This window comes from Mobula hypostoma, chromosome 11 (assembly GCF_963921235.1).
Source record: "Mobula hypostoma chromosome 11, sMobHyp1.1, whole genome shotgun sequence".
Classification (NCBI taxonomy): Eukaryota; Metazoa; Chordata; class Chondrichthyes; order Myliobatiformes; family Myliobatidae; genus Mobula; species Mobula hypostoma.
Genome location: NC_086107.1, coordinates 28,230,933 through 28,254,693, shown reverse-complemented (window position 1 = coordinate 28,254,693; position 23,761 = coordinate 28,230,933). Strand labels below are relative to the sequence as shown.

The 23,761-nt window shown below is 40.8% G+C and overlaps 1 protein-coding gene across 1 annotated transcript in view; it reads left to right on the top strand.

Moving 5' to 3' along the window:
* Positions 1 to 23,761, top strand: part of api5 (apoptosis inhibitor 5) — a 57,788-nt gene that overhangs the window by 19,113 nt on the left and 14,914 nt on the right. Inside the window, exons 2-10 of the mRNA XM_063061791.1 lie at positions 1,819 to 1,980; positions 3,282 to 3,375; positions 8,859 to 8,924; positions 10,146 to 10,297; positions 11,700 to 11,906; positions 15,180 to 15,284; positions 16,061 to 16,150; positions 17,102 to 17,283; positions 18,264 to 18,357. Of these exons, the coding sequence (XP_062917861.1) occupies positions 1,819 to 1,980; positions 3,282 to 3,375; positions 8,859 to 8,924; positions 10,146 to 10,297; positions 11,700 to 11,906; positions 15,180 to 15,284; positions 16,061 to 16,150; positions 17,102 to 17,283; positions 18,264 to 18,357 (1,152 nt within the window). The remainder of the gene's footprint in view (positions 1 to 1,818; positions 1,981 to 3,281; positions 3,376 to 8,858; positions 8,925 to 10,145; positions 10,298 to 11,699; positions 11,907 to 15,179; positions 15,285 to 16,060; positions 16,151 to 17,101; positions 17,284 to 18,263; positions 18,358 to 23,761) is intronic.

Here is a 23,761-nt window from a genome sequence, read left to right as displayed (position 1 = left end):
GTCAGTGCTTGTGTTTGGTGGCACAACATACATACACACTTGTCTTTCACCAAGGTAAGTAGAAATTCCTCTTCCCATTCTGGATGGAATTTGTACGTTTTCGCCTTCTTTCATGGAGCCTCCGCCATGCTATCAGGATATCATGAGCGAGTGCCGTATATTGATGTTTGTGACAGTCTGTACTCTTATCCAGTGGTCCCCAACCTCCGGGCCGTGAAGAATGCAGCGGTACAGCGGTGGCTTCCGGAATGCATCCAACACATCTTTAAGAAAAAAAGCCAAAATAAACAAACTAATTAATTAGGTGCCGCCCGGCACGTAAATGTCGGCCCAGATCAGAGGCGACGCAATCGGCAATCACCTCTGATCTGGGCCGACATTTACGTGCCAGGCGGCACCTAACTAATTAGCTTGTTTATTTAGGCTTTTATCCTTAAAGATGTGTTGGGTGCGTTCCGGCCACCGCTGTATTCTTCGCAGCCCAGTGGTTGGGGACCACTGCATATCTAATTTAATTGGTCACTTTGATGCAGCACAAGCTACGCTGAAAACGCATTTCATGGCGGGGGTGCTACACACATGCGCACTGGGCAGAAAGAACGGAACTAAAACCCCACAACCCAGAAACAATCTCTCTTTACAAACAGCTTTGTAGCAAAAGTATTGCTATATTACCATTATCCTAATTAGTATTTCTTGTTTTTATAATGCTCACATTACAACAGTATTTGTGTATTTATTTTTGATTTTTTTTCAGGGTCTACTGGAAAAGTCTCAAAGACCGACCAGTCGATCGTGATCGACGGGTTGGCGACCCCTAATTTAGATGTTTAAAATTAAAAAGGTTTTAACAGTGAATATGTAGAAAATGTTTTAATAATGGGGAAGAGCACAGCTAGAACTGTCATCTAGAAATCCAATTAGGAATTCAAATTAAAAATCCTTGCCCAGTGCAGATTTAGAAGGTACCTTAAATTCAAGGATTTTTAAGAGGTAAGGGAAGTTTGTGATTCAGCACTAGTTCTTCTATTGCGTACATTGGGGTTGGGAGGGACATCAAGAGTTGAGTATTTTATGAGTTGGGTCCATGTAGAAAGTATAAAATGGTGGTGAAGAATTGAGTGTGGGGAACAGTAAATAATATCAGTTAAACTGAGAGCAAGGAGGAGAATTTAGCTGGCAGCAGAGAAGTGGGAAGAGGGTATAGTAGATATATGAACTTGAGTGGAAGAGTGAGCAGAAATGTGATTTTAGGACTGTCATGGTGAAATCTTGGAATTGTGGCCTTTTGAGCAAGCAGAGGTAGAGGTCATTGGCAGAGGCAGCTGACTATGGTTATAATATTGGAGGTGAAGTCCATGAGCTCCTTATACTTGGTGATGGGGGGGAAGAAGAGAGGTGTTTAGGAAATTTTTGCAGTTCTGGAATGCCTCTGGAATAGTAATGGATTTGTCAGGTGAGAGCGGGGTTTAGTACTGTCTAGTACAAAGAATGTTCAAAGATTTTCAGCACAAAACAGTTTGTATTTTAATAACTTCAGGTGTTTGGAAATATCTGATTATATACTCAGAATATTAAACCAAACAGAGTTATCACTGGCATATCAGTAAAATGTTTCCATGACTCCGTAAGATTTCAGATGACCCATTCTGTGCCTCCATCTCCAACTCAAGAGCTTTTACAACCTTATTATTTTACACGTGAAATGCTTCTCTGGTTTTGAGCAGAAGAGAAGTGAACTTTAGGCAACTGAATTATCTGAATATTTTGTAGGGCTTTGAGTAAATTATAACTGTATGTAATTTTTTCCTTTTTCAGTACAAGGATTCGTATCAAGCTATTCTGGATGGTGTGAAAAGTGGTGCAAAGGAGAAAAGATTGGCAGCACAGTTTATTCCAAAGTTCTTCAAACATTTTCCAGAGTTGGCTGATAGTGCTATCAATGCTCAGTTGGATCTCTGTGAGGATGAAGATCTTTCAGTAAGAGTTTATCATTTGCATCTGTCAGAATCTGAAATCTGGTTGTGGGAGGCATAGAGTTTTAAGGTAGAATTCAAAATGGTTTACTCAGGGAGGAAAGGAGGAATTGACCAAGATCATTTTTAATATTTGATTTTCAGTAGTCTACTTGGCAAGGTTTGTTTTATTTCAATACCTTAAATTCCAGTATATTGATTAATGTAGATAGGGTCATAAAGACCATAATGCAAAGTTGGGATGCTATGTTGAAGTTGCATAAGACATTGGTGAGGCCTAACCTGCAGTATTGTTTGCAGTTCTGGTCACTAGTAAGAATATAGAGAAAATTTACAAGGATGTTGCCAGGACTTGAGGACTTGGCTTGTAGGAAAAATTTGAATAGCTTAAGACTTTATTGGAGCATAGGAGACTAAGGGGACATTTGACAGAATATATAAAATTGAGCGATAGAACTAAGGTAAATGTAAGCAGGCTTTTTTCACTGAGGCTAGGTGATACTAGAGCTGTAGCTCATAGGCTAAGGGTAAAAGGCGAAATATTTAAGGGGAATCTTGGGAATTTCTTCACTCAATGTGGTGCAAATTTGAATTGAGCTGCTTATGGAAATGGTGGATGAATGTTCAATTTCAACATCTAAGACAAACTTGGATTATGTACGTGGTTGGGTATGGGAATGATCCAGGTGTAGGTCGATGGGATTAAGCAGAATAATTATCTGGTATGGATAAGATGAGCCGAAGTGCTAGTTTTTGTGCTATTGTGTTTAGACTCTACGGCTGTGTGACGAAGGCCCGTTACTAACTACGGACGGCACATGGCGCACTCGGTAAAACAGTCATCCCCAGCAGTAATAGTGACTGGGTCTGAACCAGAGCTGCTGCATGGAACTGTCTCATAGAGGCAGCAGCAACCTGCACAGGTGGAGGATACCATCTTTAACTGGATAATTGAGTTAATTAGCTTTTGGTTGGTCTAGGGGGAGGGGCTTAGCAGTTATAAGCCTCAGGTTACCAAGGCTTTGGGGTTAGTTTTCTTTGGTGTTTAGTCTGAGGGTGGTGCTATATATATAGTTTTTTTTCCCAGTTTTTGTCTTCTTTTGAGGTAAATAAAAGCACCTCAATTTATTTTTGCGACTCAAGCCATCTGGTTATTTTTAAACAATTGACCCACAGTTTTTTGTGACAGGCTGTTTATATAAAGGGATATTAATGAAGAATTATTGTAAGATATAGCAAAACAAGTAGGAATGAGTGCAACATGTGAACTTATTAAACTTCTAACATTGTGCTGAATGTTTTTAGATTCGGCGTCAAGCCATTAAAGAATTGCCTCAGTTTGCAACAGGTGAAAATCTTCCAAGGGTTGCAGATATATTAACACAGCTTTTACAGACTGGTGAGTGGAATATCTTGTCATGAAAGTTGTTTTAATACAGTCAGTTAAACTTTTGTTCTTACTATATTGCTGTGCATTTTTTATGTTAATAAGTTAAAATTTCTATAGATGAATTAATATTTAAATTATTTTAGAATTTCACATAAGGAATATCTCAATAGAGTATTATTATATTCCATTGGGTTCTCCTTTTTAGGCTATGAAGTTGAGCAAGTTGGATAGAAATTGACAAACTAATGACTAGCATTAGATTTAATATCTTGCAGGGTTTAGCTGGGCAGCAATATTTTGAATGAACCTATGTCACTGAACCGAAGGATATAAACAACCTCAAACTTGTATTTTCACAGGTTTGTTTATTAAGGGAGTGTGTCTTTTCTGATTTACTAAATTCTGACTTTGCAAATGGCTTTTCAACTTTTCTCTGCTGTTTATAGCAGAGTTTGCCTCCTGTCTGAGATGGGCCACTGTTCTCCTTGTTGGTGTCCTGATTGGAATAGTGAGGCAAACTGACAATAACAGTATTTTAAAAAAATGTGGGTAATGCTGATCATGTAAGACATCACTTATAATATGAGAAAATGGTAATATTTTGGTTTGAAGACCCTTTGAGCTCAGTTTATTCTCTTTTCATCAGTGCTGCCTGATAGCCAAGTGTTTCCAACATTTCCAGATCTTATTTCAGATCTCCAGATTACACTTGCATTTTCTGCCCCTTGTTGCAGAATTTTAGGAATTTAGTTAAGGGGAGAGATTGGATGGGCTGGGCTTGTCTATCCTGGAGTAAAGGAGGATGAGCGGTAACCTGACAGAAGTGTATCAGATATGAGAGGCTTAGTTAGAATATTTTTCCTATTGTAAACAAGAGGGAATAGGTTTAAGTGAAGAGGGATGACTTTTAAAGGGTATTCAGGGCAAAGGTTTTTCACGTGGAGAGTTGTTGATGTTTGAAACTCACTGCCAGGGGAGCTGTTGGAATCCGATATGGCAATTACACTTAAGAGACGTTTAGGCAGGTACTTGAGTAGGCAAGGAATAGAAAGATAAAATGGCACAGGTAAATGGAAAGAAAATGATAGTGTAGATAAAGTTCTGTGCTGTACACAGAGCTCTAAGCAAAGAAGAAATCTCAGTGTTACTATCAATTAAGGCATTTTTTTCAAACAGTAACACAAGATTTATGAACTTAGTTTGATAGTTTTCCATACCAGACTTCATAATTACTCAGCATGATTTCGTATCTGTTTTCAGACCACCTTATCTTCAACAGTTTAATCCCTAGTAACAAAGCAGAGATGAACATCCATAGACATTATTCATAGATTTAAAAGAAAGATAATTGTTGGAAATAATTTGAAGCTAAGTGCAGCATAACCTTTTATGTTCAGCTAATTGATAATTTGTTGTAATCATTTGGAGGCCATGTGCTAGCATCTGTTGCTGTCCATTCAGAACAACTTTGAGTTGTATGGTAGTTCAGTGAATCCTGTTTGTATTGAAACTCAAAACAACTATAAAAACAAAAATAGTAAAAGGTTCATTGGGATTGGTTTGTAGCACATCGTATTGTACAAAGATTTGCCTACTGGAATTTTAATATCAGTACATTATATCTAAGTTGATTACTGTTGACTTAGTACGTGTAGGTTAATTGAAAAGTTAAATCATTATTACTGGATCTTACTGCATGTGACAAAGTTGTGCCTTTATGGTAATCTTTCAATTGAATAGCTCATTAACTAGTAAAGGGGGCATCAAGACTGAACTGTGGGATAGGAGCCACAATTGACCAGACTAACTTGGGTCAGCAAGTAGGATCTTCCTTCCTGGAAAAACACTACTGTTAATTGAATTTTTTGACTCTACCGAAGTATAATTTTTCTTACTATTCGTAAGTGATGCAGCTTACTAATTCTTTGAATTTGATACAGTCTTCTGTTGTTGGGGAGAGTTTAAACTAATTTGGCAGGGAATAGAATCCTTGTGGATAGAGTTAAGTAACTGTAAGGGTAGAGAGACCCTGATGAGAGTTATATACAGGCCACTGAACAATAGCCAGGATGTGGGATATAATTTACAATGGGAGATAGAAAAGGCATGTAATAAGGAAAATGTTACAATAGTCGTGGGGGTTTTCTGTATGCAGGTAAATTGGGAAAATCAGGTCGGTGCTGGATCCCAAGAGGGGGGATTTGTGGAATGCCTTTGTGATGACTTTTTAGAACAGCTTATGGATGAGCCCACTAGAGGAAAAGCAGTTGTGGTTTGGGTGTTGTGTAATGAACCAGATTTGATTAAGGATCTTAAAATAAAGGAACCCTTGCAAGATGGTGATCATAATATGATAGAATTCATACTGCAATTTGAGAGGGAAAAGATAAAGCTGGATGTATCAGTGTTACAGTGGAATTAAAGGAATTATGGAGGCATGGGAGAAAAGCTGACCTAGGTTGATTGGAAGGGGCACTATCAGGGATGACAGCAGAAGAGTAGTGGCTGGAGTTCCTGGGGGCAATTCGGAAGATGCATGATAGATGGATCCCAAAGCTGATGAAGTATTCTAAAGGGAGGATGAGGCAACTGTGGCTGGCAAGAGCAGTCAAAGACAACATGAAAGGGAGTGTGTGTAATGTAACAAAAATTAGTGGGAAGTTAGAGAATTGGGAAGCTTTTAAAAACAAACAGAAGGCAACTAAAAATGCCATAAGGGGAGAAAAGATGAAATATGAAGGAACACTAGCCAAAAGTATAAAAGAGGATACCTAAAGATTTTTCAGATATCTAAAGAGTAAAAGAGAAGTGAGAGTGAATGTTGGAACGCTGGGAAGAGACACAGGAGAGGTAGTAATGGGAGGGAAAATGGCAGAGCAGCTTGGGTATTTTGTCAGACTTCACGGTGGGAGACACCAGCAGTATACCAGAAATGCGAGCGTGTCAGGGGACAGAAGTGAGTGTAGTTCCTATTATTACAGAGAAGGTGCTTGGAAAGATTAAAGGTCTGTAGGTAAATAAGTCATCTGGTCCAGATCGACTGCAACCTAGCGTTCAAAAAAAGGTAGCTGAAGAGATTGTGGAGGCATCAGTAATGATCTTTCAAGAAACATTACATCCTGGAATGGTTCCAGAAGACTGAAAAATTACCAATGTCACTCCATCCTTTAAGAAGGGAGGGAAGCATTAGAAAGGAAATTTATAGGCCAGTTACCTTGACTTTATTGGTTGGGAAAATGTTGGAGTCCACTATTAAGGATGAGGTTTTGGGGTACTTGCAGGCACATGATAAAGTAGGCCATTGTCAGCATGGTTTCCTTAAAGGGAAATCTTGCATGACAAATTCCTTGGAATTCTTTGAGGAAATAACTGGTAGGATAGATAAAGGAGAGTCAGAGGGTGTTCATTTGGATTTTCAAAAGGCCTTTGACAAGGTGCAGCACATGAAGCTGCTTAACAAGATAGGAGCCCATGTGGCTGCTTAACAAAATGAGAGCCCATGGTATTACAGGAAAGATAAGAAAGGCTGATTGGCAGGAGGCAGTGGGAATAAATTAGTGTATATTCTGGTTGGCTGCCAGTGCCTATTGGTGTTCCACATGGGGTCGTGTTAGGAACTCTTCTTTTCACCTTGAATGTCAACTATTTGGATGAGGGAATTGGTGGCTTTTTGACCAACTTTGCAGGTGATACAAGGATAGATAGAGGGTCTGGTAGTGTTAAGGAAGCATTGAGTCTTCAGAAGAACTTAGACAGATTGGGAAAATGGGCAAAGAAATGCCAGATAGAATAAAGTGTAGGGAAGTGCATAGTCATGCACTTCAGTAGAAGGAGTAAAGGCATACTCTGTTTTCTAAATGGGGAGAGAATTCAAAAGGTCAGAGGTGCAAAGGGACGTGGTAGTCCTTGTGTAGGATTCTCTAAGCTTTAATTTGCAGGTTGAGTCAGTGGTAATGAAGGAAAATGCAATGTTAACATTCATTTCGAGAGGGCGCTTGAGTATTATGAGCAGTTTTGTGCACCTTGTCTAAGAAAGGATGTACTGACATTACAGGGGGGTCTAAAGGTTTCCAGGAATGAAAGGGTTAAAATATGAGGAGCTTTTGATGTCTCTGGGTCTGTACTTGCTGGAATTTAGAAGAAAGATGTGGGAATCTCATTGAAACCTATCGATTATTGAAACAACTAGATAGAGGGGATGTGGAGAGGATGTTTCCTTTAATGGGTGAGTCTAGGACAAGAGGGCACAGCCTCAGAATAGAGCTATGTCCATTTAGAACAGAGATTAGGAGGAATTTATTTTGCCAAATGGTGGTGAATCTGTGGAATTCATTGCTGCGAATGGCTGAGGAGACCAAGTCATTGATTATATTTAAAGTGGAGGTTGATAGGCTCTTGATTAGTCAGGGCATCAAAGGATATAGGGAAAAGGCAGGAGAATGGGGTTGTGAGGGATAATAAATCTGCCATGATGGAATAGTGGAGCAGTCTCGATGGGCCGAATGGCCTAATTCTGTTCCTATGACTTGTGGTATCCTCTTTCTTTTCATGCCTAGATGATTAAATTGTGATTTTGGAGGTTTTGTTGATTTTTATTAACAAGGTTAACCTTTTATTACAAGGTTAGAGAGGAAATTGGGAGGTAAAACAAAAACACTGGTTAGTAGATCTAGAGATAAGAAGCTGGCATCCACATGGATATGTTTATCAATTAAATTTGAGCTTGCTAAAGAGGGAAACTTAATCATTTGGATTTTATGAATTGCCATACACCACAGATTATCTTTAATCCTGTGAATAATTTACAAATTTGTGATAAGTATTTTTGGATACCTTTTATGTCTGAGGAGAGAAGTTAATAGTTGATGAACTGGGCCATTTTGTTGCTTTTTCAGTATTCAGAAATTGTGGTGCATGCTGCGAATCTGTTTCAGCTGTCTTATCCCCCAATACAAGTGTCATCAGTTTGAATAGATTTAATCAATACACTTTTTCAGATAAATGTTTGAACATGCAGTCAGGCAACACCCATGATACAGAGAAAGGGAGGTGGTTGCATTCCTAGAAGATAGTACATTATTGCAATTTTCCATAATGCAACGTTGTACATTCTGTGAATGTGTCAAGAATGCAGGTTGGAAAAATATACTACTTGTGTTTATTTACTTTTTTCTTCGTATAAGGTTCCATTGGAGAAAATTATATACCAAATCTCAAATTTTTGGGTGGTGATTTGTGAATTCTGTAATTGCAAATTTCCATGACCCAAATGGTCATATTGTGGGCTTCACCTGTATTTGAAGAATTTTTCCAGATTTGATTTTTGCCAAGCATTTCAAATAAATCTGTAACAGCTAAGGTAGCAAAAACTGAGGTGATCTTTCTGGAATATGCTCTTAAGTCATTAATGTAAAGCTAACTGATAACTACTAAATTTGATTTAGATACATAATCCTACTCTGAATTGAAGTTGTTTCCACTTTTTCTTTCAGATGATAATGCAGAATTTAACTTGGTTAATAATGCATTAATATGTATATTCAAGATTGATGCTAAAGGTAACTGCTATTTTATGACTATTTTGTGGATGTACAAAGCATTGTTTTGAAGTATTCTGTAATGAAGCTATTGAAATGTAGTGCTTTTAATTTCATAAGATTGTTCATTCAACATACCAACAGTACTGTACAAAGGTCTTAAGCACATATATATAGCTAGGTTGCCTAAGTATTTGACCCAGTACTGTATTTGTCAATGTGGAGCGGAGAATGGATTTGCTAATCTGGCAAGAGCAAAGAATGTTGGTAAGGGCAAGGGTGGAGCGTTGCGGGAGGGGTGTGGGACAGGTGGCAGAGAAGGAGGGGCAAGGGTGTGGTGCTGGTACAGACACGCCCAGCTTTGAGACACTAGGTAAGGCCATTTGATTCCAAAGAATTGGCTTATTGATCATTACTGAATAATGGTGCTTCCTGCACGCTCCTCTCTCCCTTTCCATTTTCTGAACCATATTCCGCTCTTCCTGTCCCCTACACACGCTCAGTCCACAAAAGAAACACACATCAGGACCAGGTTTATCAACATTCACATTTGTCATGATTTTTTTTTGCAGCAGTAGTATAGTACAATACAAAATTATTACAGTACTGTACAAGTTTTAGCCACGCTAGATATATAAATGTGTCTGACTTTTGCGCAGCATTGTACATTTCATTTTAAAAGCAAGTTGAAAAACTATGTAAAATAGTGTATTTTAAGCACAAAATAATTGAAGTTGGAGGATAGTTTGCCATTGTGAAATACCATGAAGTAATATTTTGTTAAACCTTGTAGATTATTTACCTGTAGTGAATACAAGATACCATGTGGAAGTCCAAGAAAAAATAGTGAGACAGTGACGATGAAACACCTAGCTATTAATAGAAAGTAATGAATACAAATACCAGACCATGGAGAAGGGGAAAAATTATTAAAAATTGTAATAGAAGTTTAACATTTGGAAGTGTGGAGAAAAAGTGGTATAAAAAGAAATAACATCTTATTTAGACATAACCAAGTTGTGGCTATAGATTGAAATTAATTTCTAATTATCAGTGTGCAAATTAGAATACAGTGAAAGTTGTTGGTGTCTGATAGACCTGTTTAGAAGTTTAGAACATTTGCAAATGTAAATTTGAGACTGTGCTTTTGAGTGAAAGGTCTATATTATGCCTCTTCTTGCAAACTTTCATACAATGTGTGCATATTAAGTTTAAAACTAGATTTCCTTTTTCTTCTGAAAGGAACCTTGGGCGGTCTTTTCACACAGATAATCCAAGGAGAAGATATTGTACGAGAACGTGCCATAAAGTTTCTTTCCACAAAACTGAAGGCTCTACCAGAAGAAGTCATGAACAAAGAAGTAGAAGAATACATTTTTGTTGAATCTAAAAAGGCAAGTGAAATAAAATTATTCTGTAAATCTCTACTTCTTTGTATTTAAGTAATTAGCAAGTTTTCTCAGTAATCCATCTCGTATGGGTGGGAAATATTCTTCACCACCTTCAACGAAGTCCAGTGAGTCACAGGAAGAATATCTATGATAACTAGGTGATTTTGAGATTTTGGTTAAATTGAGGCTAGTTATCTAATTGTGAGTTGCATACACTGAAGGAAAAAAAAATTAACTGGCCTCTGGCGTGCAACATTTTGAGAGTAGTCATTTGTGTGCTTCAGTAGCTAATCAACAGAGGTACAGAAATGGGCAGAAGAATTATTATTGTGAAGGAATTTGAGAAATGAATGTCATGGAATGTTCTTGGCTTAAACTACTATTAATTTAATTATAACATTTAAAATGGAGCATTACATCATAGCATTTCCCACTTCAGCTAAATCCTAATTTTTACACATAAGTAAGGTTTCTGCTTCAATTCTGACAAGAGTTTGTAAACAAAAGGAACAGCTCTTGGGAATTCCGAGGCTCATACTTCTATTTATGGGTATCTCTTAAATGTATTTCTAAAATTGTAACTCAACTGAATGGAGGCCAGCTTGATAGGTTTTTTCAAGCAAAGACATACTCCAAAGTAAGTGCTATCACACTGGTTCACTTCAGCTTGAGATGTATAAACTCAACTGAAATGTCTGGAATAAATTTGAATGATTTTCTAACATTAGAAATACCTCTAGCAGGTGCCATTAAGCAAAATGTGCACATGCACTTCTGTGCTTAACTGCAGATCTATACCTCAAACAGGATCTTTGCTATTCTGTGGGCGTATTTGAGAGGCATCATTAACTAGCAGAACATTTTTTATTATGAAGGGTTTTGGCCCAAAATGTAGACCATTTATTTCCCTCCATAGATGTTGCCTGACTGGCTGAGTTCCTCCAACATTTTGTGTGTTACTCTCGGGAGTTCCAGTATCTGCACAATCTTTGTTTATTTTCAGCATAGCAGGAATTGTTAACCTAAACAGAAAAAGGCTGTTGTCTTATGAAACCCATTTCCTTGGGTGCACCATGTATAACTCCAGAACTGTAGCTTTTATGTAGTGTAATCTAAAAATGCCAAAGTTACAAACTAAAGTATTTTAATCTAGGTCATACGCTTAGTACATTTTTTTAAATGATTTTAACTTCAAAAAAATAACCAAATATATAATGTTAACTTGAAATATTTTGTGCTTAAGCATTCACAGGACTAGACAGTTTACTTAAAGTAACTTTGTGTACATTTTTAGTTTCTTCCCTTTGCTTCTTCCCATAACCCCACCTTCCTCCTTAAAACAAAGGAACAGTGAAGGGACATAATTATTAAGGAGCAGCATTTATGTCAAGTATTTTGTTTTCAGGTACTTGATGATGTTACAGGAGAAGAGTTTGTTTTATTCATGAAAATTCTGTCTAGCCTGAAGAACCTTCAGACAGTAAGCGGTCGACAACAATTAGTCGAGTTGGTGGCTGAACAGGCAGATCTAGAACAAGTGTTCAATCCTGCAGATCCAGATTCTGTGGACAGGTTACTACAGTGCACCAGACAGGCTGTTCCTCTTTTCTCAGTAAGTATAGCGTTTGACATATTTCATTATCACCAAACAGTATTAGTATCTGTCTTGTCCTCTGCATTGTAACTTTTGCAAGATTCTTGGAAAAATGTTGAACTTTTTTATGCTAATAATTTTTCCAACATGATTTTCACTTCAAATAATATGTATACTGAACATCAGTTAAAACTTGAATTTCCTTTTACTTGACATCAGTTAATGTTAAATTAGAACATTTAAAACACTGGCAAGCAATTTAATGATAGGTATAGTTTTCAATGTGTGTATTTAATTAGATTAAATAAAAGAGGTTCAGGAAGTGGAAGATTGTGCTCTCCTGCTAGCCTCCATGAGGAGGTCCAGTGACAAGGGTGTGGTTATCCTGGGATTGGTAATCAATAGAAAGATGTTCAGGCACTCTGCTTTTTACAAGAGGGTGCGTTGGATTTTCATCTAGAATCTGGATTGATTTTTTTTTAATTAAGGGCTTAATTAGGAAAGGGAAAAAAGATTATGAGAGAAAGCTGGCAGGGAACATAAAAACTGACTGTAAAAGCTTTTATAGATATCTGAAAAGAAAAAGATTGGTTAAGACAAATGTAGGTCCCTTACAGTCAGAAACAGGTGAATTGATCATGGGGAACAAGGGCACGGCAGACCAATTGAATAACTACTTTGGTTCTGTTTTCACTAAGGAGGACATAAATAATCTTCCAGAAATAGTAGGGGACTGTGAGTCTAGTGAGATGGAGGAACTGAAGAAAATACATGTTAGTAGGGAGGTGGTGTTAGGTAAATTGAAGGGATTAAAGGCAGATAAATCCCCAGGGCCAGATTGTCTGCATCCCAAAATGCTTAAGGAAGTAGCCCAAGAAATAGTGGATGCATTAGTGATAATTTTTCAAAACTCTTTAGATTCTGAATTAGTTCCTGAGGATTGGAGGGTGGCTGGTGTAACCCCGCTTTTTAAAAAAAGAGGGAGAGAGAAACCAGGGAATTATAGACCGGTAAGCCTGACATCGGTGGTGGAGAAAATGCTAGAGTCAGTTATCAAAGATGTGATAACAGCACGTTTGGAAAGCGGTGAAATCATCGGATGAAGTAGGCATGGATTTGTGAAAGGAAAATCATGCCTGACGAATCTTAGAGAATTTTTTGAGGATGTAACTAGTAGAGTGGATAGGGGAGAACCGGTGGATGTGGTATATTTGGATTTTCAAAAGGCTTTTGACAAGGTCCCACACAGGAGATTAGTGTGCAAACTTAAAGCACACAATATTGGGGGTTGGCTGGCAGTGACTAGTGGGGTACCGCAAGGCTCAGTGCTGGGACCCCAGTTGTTTACAATATATATTAATGACTTAGACGAGGGAATTAAATTCAGCATTTCCAAGTTTGCGGATGACACGAAGCTGGGCGACAGTGTTAGCTGTGAGGAGGATGTAGGGTGACTTGGATAGATTAGGTGAGTGGGCAAATTCATGGCAGATGCAATGGAATGTGGTTAAATGTGAGGTTATCCACTTTGGTGGCAAGAACAGGAAAACAGATTATTATCTGAATGGTGGCTGATTAGGAAAAGGGGGAGGTGCAACGAGACCTGGGTGTCATTGTACACCAGTCATTGAAAGTGGGCATGCAGGTACAGCAGGCGGTGAAAAAGGCGAATGGTATGCTGGCATTCATAGCAAGAGGATTTGAGTACAGGAGCAGGGACGTTCTACTGCAGTTGTACAAGGCCTTGGTGAGACCATACCTGGAGTATTGTGTGCAGTTTTGGTCCCCTAATCTGAGGAAAGACATTCTTGCCATAGAGGGAGTACAAAGAAGGTTCACCAGATTGATTCCTGGGATGGCAGGACTTTCATATGATGAAAGACTGGATCGACTGGGCTTATACTCAGTGGAATTTAGAAGATTGAGGGGGATCTTATTGAAACGTATAAAATTCTAAAGGGGTTGGAAACGCTAGATGCAGGAAGATGGTTCCCGATGTTGGGGAAGTCCAGAATGAGGGGTCACAGTTTGAGGATAAAGGGGAAGCCTTTTAGGACCGAGATGAGGACAAACTTCTTCGCACAGAGAGTGGTGAATCTGGAATTCTCTGCCACAGGAAACAGTTGAGGCCAGTTCATTGGCTATATTTAAGAGGGAGTCAGATATGGCCCTTGTGGCTATAGGGATCGGGGGTATGGAGAGAAGGCAGGAACAGGATTCTGAGTTGGATGATCAGCCATGATCATTCTGAATGGCGGTGCAGGCTTGAAGGGCCAAATGGCCTACTCCTGCACCTATTTTCTATGTTCCTATGTTTTTTAGCTACATCCCCAAAGCTTTAAATATTGAATTTGAATACGTATTTCATTTTGGTCTTCAAGTTGTAAGACTATTAAGTTGGATAGTGAAACACCAATAAAAAGTTGAAGTGCATATGTACTCAGGAACATCTTTGACAAAAAGTATAAGTTTGTAAAGTGTGAGGCCAAATGATAATAGAGGATCAGCTATAAAGGTGTCAGCCACAGATGTAGAGGTGAAAACTGGACGGGTAGTTTGTAGCTTTGAAACGCAGGTTAGCTAGACCACAACAATGTGAAATAGCCTATTGGGTTAAAGGGGCTTTAGGCTAGCTTTGGGGCTTTGATGTTTCTATCATTCATTCTATGGGGTTTCATGTTTCACAAATGTCTGAATATAAATTTCAGGTTGCATACTATATACATACTCTGATATTAAATGAACATTTGTGTGGCAAAATTCTCAATAACATGATGGTTTTGTTCTTGCTGTTAGCTGGAGAAGTGTGTAACTTTTCAGGAACTTAATATTGGCACATACCCAGACAATGGCAGTTAGAAAACTCAAGCATTATAATAGAGAAACATTGTTATGAATTACAATGTGGATCTGCTCTACACAATGTTTATTGATGCCAAATAATTTACCAAAATTAAAAAGGTTAGATGCCAAGTAGGCAACAATAACACCAATGGAACTGGAATACTGAAAACGATATCATCAGTCATAAATTTGCAGGATTGATAACAACTTGATGTGGTTCAATGTATATTCTGGATTTGGAGGTGCTGTGCAACCAAATTAACTCTATCATGTGGTAAATGTTTCAGTATTAGTCTGCTGCCATAATCCTGAGTGTGTGGTTGGATGGCAACATTCTGAAGTTAGTGGATATGTTCTAAGTAAATCCTTGGATTATGTCTAAAAGTGCATACTGATTCCTGGCAGATTAAAATTAATTTTACCTCTCATGGTGTTATTATCTTTCAGAAAAATGTTCATTCAACCAGGTTCGTCACCTACTTCTGTGAGCAAGTATTACCAAATCTGAGCTCCCTAACTAGTCCAGTAGAAGGTCTTGACATTCAGTTAGAGGTAAGATGTGGACCAGCATAATTTAATGATTTGTTTTTTTTAACTTGTGCAGAGTCTTTGTTATTTGAATCTAAATCTACTTTAAATTGTCCTTGTAAATTGACTAAGTCAATAGCAAGAGTAAGTAACTTGAGGAAAGGGATACAAGTACAGGAACAATTTTGATACAAGCATTTCAGTTTGGGCATAATACTTGGAAAACAATGTCCTAAACATGAGAAAGGAAGGGGGCCTGGTTTCAATACATCAGTATAAGTAGAAATGCCATTTAATTGAGCCTTTTTTCTTGGTAACAAAAGTAAGCCAGACATTGAAGTTCACTTCTGGTTAGATAACTTTTAGTGTTCGGTACAATTCACCATTACATGCATTTAAGAAGTGTATGTAGCCAGAAGTCAATGGAGATTTACAAGGATGATATCAGAGGTTCTGTGTATCATGAATGCTTGAAGTGTCTGGTTTTAGAATGCTTTGCTCACAACAAACAGGAATTTCTGTATCAAAATCAAGTTTATTATCACTGACAAATGTCATGGAGTATGTTTTGTGGCAGCAGTACAGTACTATAAATTATAATAAGAAATATAAAATACAAGTAGTGCAAATCTCTGCGTCAAGTTTTATTTCTGAACCAGAAGGAAAAATTTGTTCCAGCTTGAGGAAACTGGTAAGTTTGGTAACAATTTGTGAACCAGTAAATAGTATATTTAAGGTTGTTTACTGTCAAATCAATTATTTAAAACATCAACTAAAAATGTTTATTTTTAATTTTGTAGGTTTTAAAGTTACTGGCAGAAATGACACCTTTCTGTGGTGATATGGAAAAGTTAGAAAGTAATTTGAAGCAATTGTTTGAAAAATTACTGGTAAGTATGAAATCTTCCCAGAAAATTATGCCCCTTCCACTGTTCCTTATTCCAGTGTAATACTGTGTTCTCCACATTATAGCAGCTTAGATAATAGAAATTCACCCTTATGAAATTCACAGATTACTACCAAAATATCAGATACGGAATTTATTCCTCTGGAATATGTGTGAAGAAAAACTAACTAAATAACCGCAAAATGCAAAAGAATCAGCAAATTCACACAAGATCACAACGCAGAAAAATGCAAGCCTTTGTAACATGATTATATTGTATACCTTTTAAAGCAACGTCTTAATATTTAAATTGATAAAAATGCTATTGGATTATTCGAAAATCATAATCCAGAAACCAACACTAAATGAATTGTAGCTCAGCAATTTAATCTACACTTGCCTACTTTTACACCACCTCAAAATTCAACAACAGCTATTTCTTTTAAATAGTCAAAGTTCAAAGTAAATTTATTACAAAGTACATTTCTGTCATTTTATACTGGCTATCTCCGCTCTATCTTTCAGTCCAGAAGGCATGGGTCTCAACCCAAAAGTCATCTGTCCATTTCTCTCCTTAGATGCTGCTGATCCACAGAGTTCCACCTGTTTTTTGTGTGTTGCTCCAGATTCCAGCATCTGCATTCTCATGTCTCCAGTTGTTTATTTTCATTATTATAATTTCAGAATGTACCTCAAGTTCTTCAAAAATTCAAACCTTGCAAACTGTCATAATGCAATTCATGGTATCTCACCAAATGTTGATTTGTTGTTTTCTTCTAGGTAGATAATTTTATCTAACACTTTGTTTTAATTTCATGTAATTTACTGGGATTGACATGATGCATACAGCCTCATCAATGCCTGTAGGTGTAAACGCAGTGCTTGTGTGGATTACAAATGCTCATTCTCAAAAAGTCTGTTCTTGTGACTAAGCTAGCATTTCTGAAATATCTAGGAATATATGCCATTGCCCCCAGAGGAGGCAGAAAATGGAGAAAATGCAGGCAATGAGGAGCCCAAGCTGCAGTTTAGTTATGTTGAATGTCTACTGTTCGGCTTTCATCAGCTTGGAAAGAAACTTCCTGATTTCCTTACAGCAAAACTCAATGCAGAACGACTTAAGGACTTCAAAATCAGGTGTGGTGAATTTTATTTTTTATAACTGAAATTTGTTTCCACTGTGTTAAACAATAAATTAGTTTTATTGTAAGATTTTGTTGTCTAGTCATTTCGTAGACTATAATTTGAATGGAATAATTAGCTTAAACCACAAAAGAAATTCAATTATGTTAAAGCATTAAGGAAATAACTGAAATATCTCCATCAAGGGATCAACTAGCTGTCTTCTAGATATTAAAGATGAACTGGTGGCTTCTATGGATCATTTGTACGGTTGGGTACAGAATAGCTTTAAGAACATAAAATGTGAATATTCAGCACGAGGCAGTGGAAACAATAGAATATTTTAGATGACAACCTTCATTAGATCTGTGGGCAGCTGGAAAAAAAACAAGTAGCCAAAGGGTTTCGGCTCGAAACGTTGACTGTACTCTTTTCCTATATGCTGCCTGGCTTGCTGAATTTCTCCAGCATTTTGTGTGTGTTGCTCGGATTTCCAACATCTGCATTCTTCTCTTGTTTTAGATTTTAACTTATGTGGTTTTGTTCTTGTGAATCTGTTTATATCCATGCATCCCACCTATAGAATCAACTGGATTTGTCACATTTGTACCTTTTATCTCTGAAATCTGTAGCTCAAAATAGTATTCGGTGTATTGCTCTCTACCATCAAAGGAGTAACACTGTTCGTTTTGCTTGCTCCTACTCTTTGAACCTTTTTTACTAACTTGACTTTCAGTTTTCATGCATTGTAGAACACCTTCATTTAGTTAATCATTTCTCAATATTAACTTCCCAAGTTCCAGTTGTTGGAGATAAATCCAGTGGCTACAAAGCAAGGTTGTTATTTGTTTAATTGCAGCTCAGTAACTGTGGCAGGGATATTGTAGTTGGAACACAGAAAAGGCATACATTTGAATTTGGATCCGAGATCTGAATAATAAACATACTGTGCTGCTGTATGTCTTCATGTTTTAACTCTACAACATTCTTTCCAGGTTACAGTACTTTGCTAGAGGCTTGCAAGTCTACATCAGGCAGCTACGACTTGCTTTGCAAGGAAAAACAGGTGAAGCTTTGAAGACAGAGGAGGTAGGTATTCCACTGATTGGTCTTTTAGACTTAAATAACAAGGTAGATAGGAACATGTTATGCGATTTAATTGTATATGTTACTACTAGTATCTCAGAGGAAATATTCTGAAGGTGCTCGATATGTGAACAGGTTTCCCTCGCTATTGGAAAGTAGAGCGTTCCTGTGAAACCGTTCATAAGCCAAAATGGAGTAGAACAAAGAAGCAATTACCATTAATTTATATGGGAAAAAATTTTGAGCGTTCCCAGACCCAAAAAATAACCTACCAAATCATACCAAATAGCACATAAAACCTAAAATAACACTAACATATCGTAAAAGCAGGAATGATATGATAAATACACAGCCTATATAAAGTAGAAATAATGTATGTACAGTCAACATACATCAAAGTTGCTGGTGAACGCAGCAGGCCAGGCAGCATCTATAGGAAGAGGCGCAGTCGACGTTTCAGGCCGAGACCCTTCGTCAGGACTAACTGAAGGAAGAGTGAGTAAGGGATTTGAAAGCTGGAGGGGGAGGGGGAGATGCAAAATGATAGGAGAAGACAGGAGGGGGAGGGATGGAGCCGAGAGCTGGACAGGTGATAGGCAGAAGGGGATACGAGAGGATCATGGGACAGGAGGTCCGGGAAGAAAGACGGGGGGGGGGGGGTGACCCAGAGGATGGGCAAGAGGTATATTCAGAGGGACAGAGGGAGAAAAAGAGTGAGAGAAAGAATGTGTGCATTAAAAAGAGTAACAGATGGGGTACGAGGGGGAGGTGGGGCCTAGCGGAAGTTAGAGAAGTCAATGTTCATGCCATCAGGTTGGAGGCTACCCAGACGGAATATAAGGTGTTGTTCCTCCAACCTGAGTGTGGCTTCATCTTTACAGTAGAGGAGGCCGTGGATAGACATGTCAGAATGGGAATGGGATGTGGAATTAAAATGTGTGGCCACTGGGAGATCCTGCTTTCTCTGGCGGACAGAGCGTAGATGTTCAGCAAAGCGGTCTCCCAGTCTGCGTCGGGTCTCACCAATATATAAAAGGCCACATCGGGAGCACCGGACGCAGTATATCACCCCAGTCGACTCACAGGTGAAGTGATGCCTCACCTGGAAGGACTGTTTGGGGCCCTGAATGGTGGTAAGGGAGGAAGTGTAAGGGCATGTGTAGCACTTGTTCCGCTTACACGGATAAGTGCCAGGAGGGAGATCAGTGGGGAGGGATGGGGGGGACGAATGGACAAGGGAGTTGTGTAGGGAGCGATCCCTGCGGAATGCAGAGAGAGGCGGGGAGGGAAAGATATGCTTAGTGGTGGGATCCCGTTGGAGGTGGCGGAAGTTACGGAGAATAATATGTTGGACCCGGAGGCTGGTGGGGTGGTAGGTGAGGACCAGGGGAACCCTATTCCTAGTGGGGTGGTGGGAGGATGGAGTGAGAGCAAGCCTCATCCTGAGAGCAGATGCGGCGGAGACGGAGGAATTGCGAGAAGGGGATGGCGTTTTTGCAAGAGACAGGGTGAGAAGAGGAATAGTCCAGATAGTTGTGAGAGTCAGTAGGCTTATAGTAGACATCAGTGGATAAGCTGTCTCCAGAGACAGAGACAGAAAGGGGAGGGAGGTGTCAGAAATGGACCAGGTAAACTTGAGGGCAGGGTGAAAGTTGGAGGCAAAGTTAATAAAGTTAACGAGTTCTGCATGCGTGCAGGAAGCAGCGCCAATGCAGTCGTCGATGTAGCGAAGGAAAAGTGGGGGACAGATACCAGAATAGGCACGGAACATAGATTGTTCCACAAACCCAACAAAAAGGCAGGCATAGCTAGGACCCATACGGGTGCCCATAGCTACACCTTTAGTTTGGAGGAAATGGGAGGAGCAAAAGGAGAAATTATTAAGAGTAAGGACTAATTCTGCTAGACGGAGCAGAGTGGTGGTATAGGGGAACTGATTAGGTCTGGAATCCAAAAAGAAGCGTAGAGCTTTGAGACCTTCCTGATGGGGGATGGAAGTATATAGGGACTGGACATCCAAGGTGAAAATAAAGCGGTGGGGGCCAGGGAACTTAAAATCATCGAAAAGTTTAAGAGCGTGAGAAGTGTCACGAACATAGGTCGGAAGGGATTGAACAAGGGGTGATAAAACAGTGTCGAGGTATGCAGAAACGAGTTCGGTGGGGCAGGAGCAAGCTGAGACAATAGGTCGGCCAGGACAGGCAGGTTTGTGGATCTTGGGTAGGAGGTAGAAACGGGAAGTGCGGGGTGTGGGAACTATAAGGTTGGTAGCAGTGGATGGGAGATCCCCTGAGCGGATAAAGTCGTTGATAGTGTGGGAGACAATGGCCTGGTGCTCCTTAGTGGGGTCACGATCGAGGGGTAAATAAGAGGAGGTATCCGCGAGTTGTCGCTGTGCCTCGGCAAGGTAGAGGTCAGTACGCCAGACTACAACAGCACCCCCCTTATCAGCGGGTTTAATAATAATGTTAGGATTAGTGCGGAGGGAGCGGAAAGCAGAGCGTTCCGAAGGAGTGAGGTTGGAATGGGGACAAGGTGCGGTGAAGTCGAGACGGTTGATGTCCCGTCGGCAGTTGGCAATAAAGAGATCCAGAGCAGGCAGAAGACCAGAGCGGGGTGTCCATGAAGAAGAGGAGGGATGAAGACGGGAGAAGGGGTCATCGGTGGGGGTGGAAGAGTCCTTGCCGAAGAAGTAGGCTCGGAGACGGAGACGGCGGAAGAAAAGTTCCGCATCGTGGCGAACACGGAACTCGCTGAGGTGTGGGCGAAGGGGGACAAACGTGAGGCCCTTACTGAGAACAGAGCGTTCTGCCTCCGACAGTTACTTGGTGTCCCTATCCCAGACCCTTCCACACCTTCGAGACACTTTCTTCGCCGTCTGTAATGGTCCTACCCGCTATTTCATCCTCCGTCGGATCCACGCCTGCAATCGCCGTTTCTTTGACTTTGTCATGTTAGGCAAAGATCGCAAGATCTTACATCGACGGACTGCAGAGCCTGCCGGCCATGACGCTAGCAGGCATGAACTTTCGGTTGCGGCCCCTGCCGTTGGTCTCGGCGGCTCCAACACCTCAGGACATATTCAAAACCCAGACTCCAGCAACGACCATGGAGACATTCAAAGCGATTGTGCAACCACCAACTGCGACTCCAGCCTTGAACTCCAGGCCGGGTCTTTATGTGCTGCTGTTGTGACTCCCGTCTCCCCTTCCCCCACCACCACTCCGCAGCCCCGTCTTCCTCAGATCCCACCGTCAGCTCCTGGGCCCTCAGAGGCTCCATCTTCCTCTCACCCCAACCCTCCCCTCTCCATTGACACCTCCAGCCTCCCCCCTCCCCCCTCTGATCCCAGCTCTCATCCGTGCCGGGTCTTTACCATCCCCTCCGACCTTCAACTGTCGGAGGCAGAACGCTCTGTTCTCAGTAAGGGCCTCACGTTTGTCCCCCTTCGCCCACACCTCAGCGAGTTCCGTGTTCGCCACGATGCGGAACTTTTCTTCCACCGTCTCCGTCTCCGAGCCTACTTCTTCGGCAAGGACTCTTCCACCCCTACCGATGACCCCTTCTCCCGTCTTCATCCCTCCTCTTCTTCATGGACACCCCGCTCTGGTCTTCTGCCTGCTCTGGATCTCTTTATTGCCAACTGCCGACGGGACATCAACCGTCTCGACTTCACCGCACCTTGTCCCCATTCCAACCTCACTCCTTCGGAACGCTCTGCTCTCCGCTCCCTCCGCACTAATCCTAACATTATTATTAAACCCGCTGATAAGGGGGGTGCTGTTGTAGTCTGGCGTACTGACCTCTACCTTGCCGAGGCACAGCGACAACTCGCGGATACCTCCTCTTATTTACCCCTCGATCGTGACCCCACTAAGGAGCACCAGGCCATTGTCTCCCACACTATCAACGACTTTATCCGCTCAGGGGATCTCCCATCCACTGCTACCAACCTTATAGTTCCCACACCCCGCACTTCCCGTTTCTACCTCCTACCCAAGATCCACAAACCTGCCTGTCCTGGCCGACCTATTGTCTCAGCTTGCTCCTGCCCCACCGAACTCGTTTCTGCATACCTCGACACTGTTTTATCACCCCTTGTTCAATCCCTTCCGACCTATGTTCGTGACACTTCTCATGCTCTTAAACTTTTCAATGATTTTAAGTTCCCTGGCCCCCACCGCTTTATTTTCACCTTGGATGTCCAGTCCCTATATACTTCCATCCCCCATCAGGAAGGTCTCAAAGCTCTACGCTTCTTTTTGGATTCCAGACCTAATCAGTTCCCCTCTACCACCACTCTGCTCCGTCTAGCAGAATTAGTCCTTACTCTTAATAATTTCTCCTTTTGCTCCTCCCATTTCCTCCAAACTAAAGGTGTAGCTATGGGCACCCGTATGGGTCCTAGCTATGCCTGCCTTTTTGTTGGGTTTGTGGAACAGTCTATGTTCCGTGCCTATTCTGGTATCTGTCCCCCACTTTTCCTTCGCTACATCGACGACTGCATTGGCGCTGCTTCCTGCACGCATGCAGAACTCATTGACTTTATTAACTTTGCCTCCAACTTTCACCCTGCCCTCAAGTTTACCTGGTCCATTTCTGACACCTCCCTCCCCTTTCTAGATCTTTCTGTCTCTGTCTCTGGAGACAGCTTATCCACTGATGTCTACTATAAGCCTACTGACTCTCACAACTATCTGGACTATTCCTCTTCTCACCCTGTCTCTTGCAAAAACGCCATCCCCTTCTCGCAATTCCTCCATCTCCGCCGCATCTGCTCTCAGGATGAGGCTTTTCATTCTAGGACGAGGGAGATGTCTTCATTTTTTAAAGAAAGGGGCTTCCCTTCCTCCACTATCAACTCTGCTCTTAAACGCATCTCCCCCATTTCACGTACATCTGCTCTCACTCCATCCTCCCACCACCCCACTAGGAATAGGGTTCCCCTGGTCCTCACCTACCACCCCACCAGCCTCCGGGTCCAACATATTATTCTCCGTAACTTCCGCCACCTCCAACGGGATCCCACCACTAAGCATATCTTTCCCTCCCCGCCTCTCTCTGCATTCCGCAGGGATCGCTCCCTACACAACTCCCTTGTCCATTCGTCCCCCCCATCCCTCCCCACTGATCTCCCTCCTGGCACTTATCCGTGTAAGCGGAACAAGTGCTACACATGCCCTTACACTTCCTCCCTTACCACCATTCAGGGCCCCAAACAGTCCTTCCAGGTGAGGCATCACTTCACCTGTGAGTCGACTGGGGTGATATACTGCGTCCGGTGCTCCCGATGTGGCCTTTTATATATTGGTGAGACCCGACGCAGACTGGGAGACCGCTTTGCTGAACATCTACGCTCTGTCCGCCAGAGAAAGCAGGATCTCCCAGTGGCCACACATTTTAATTC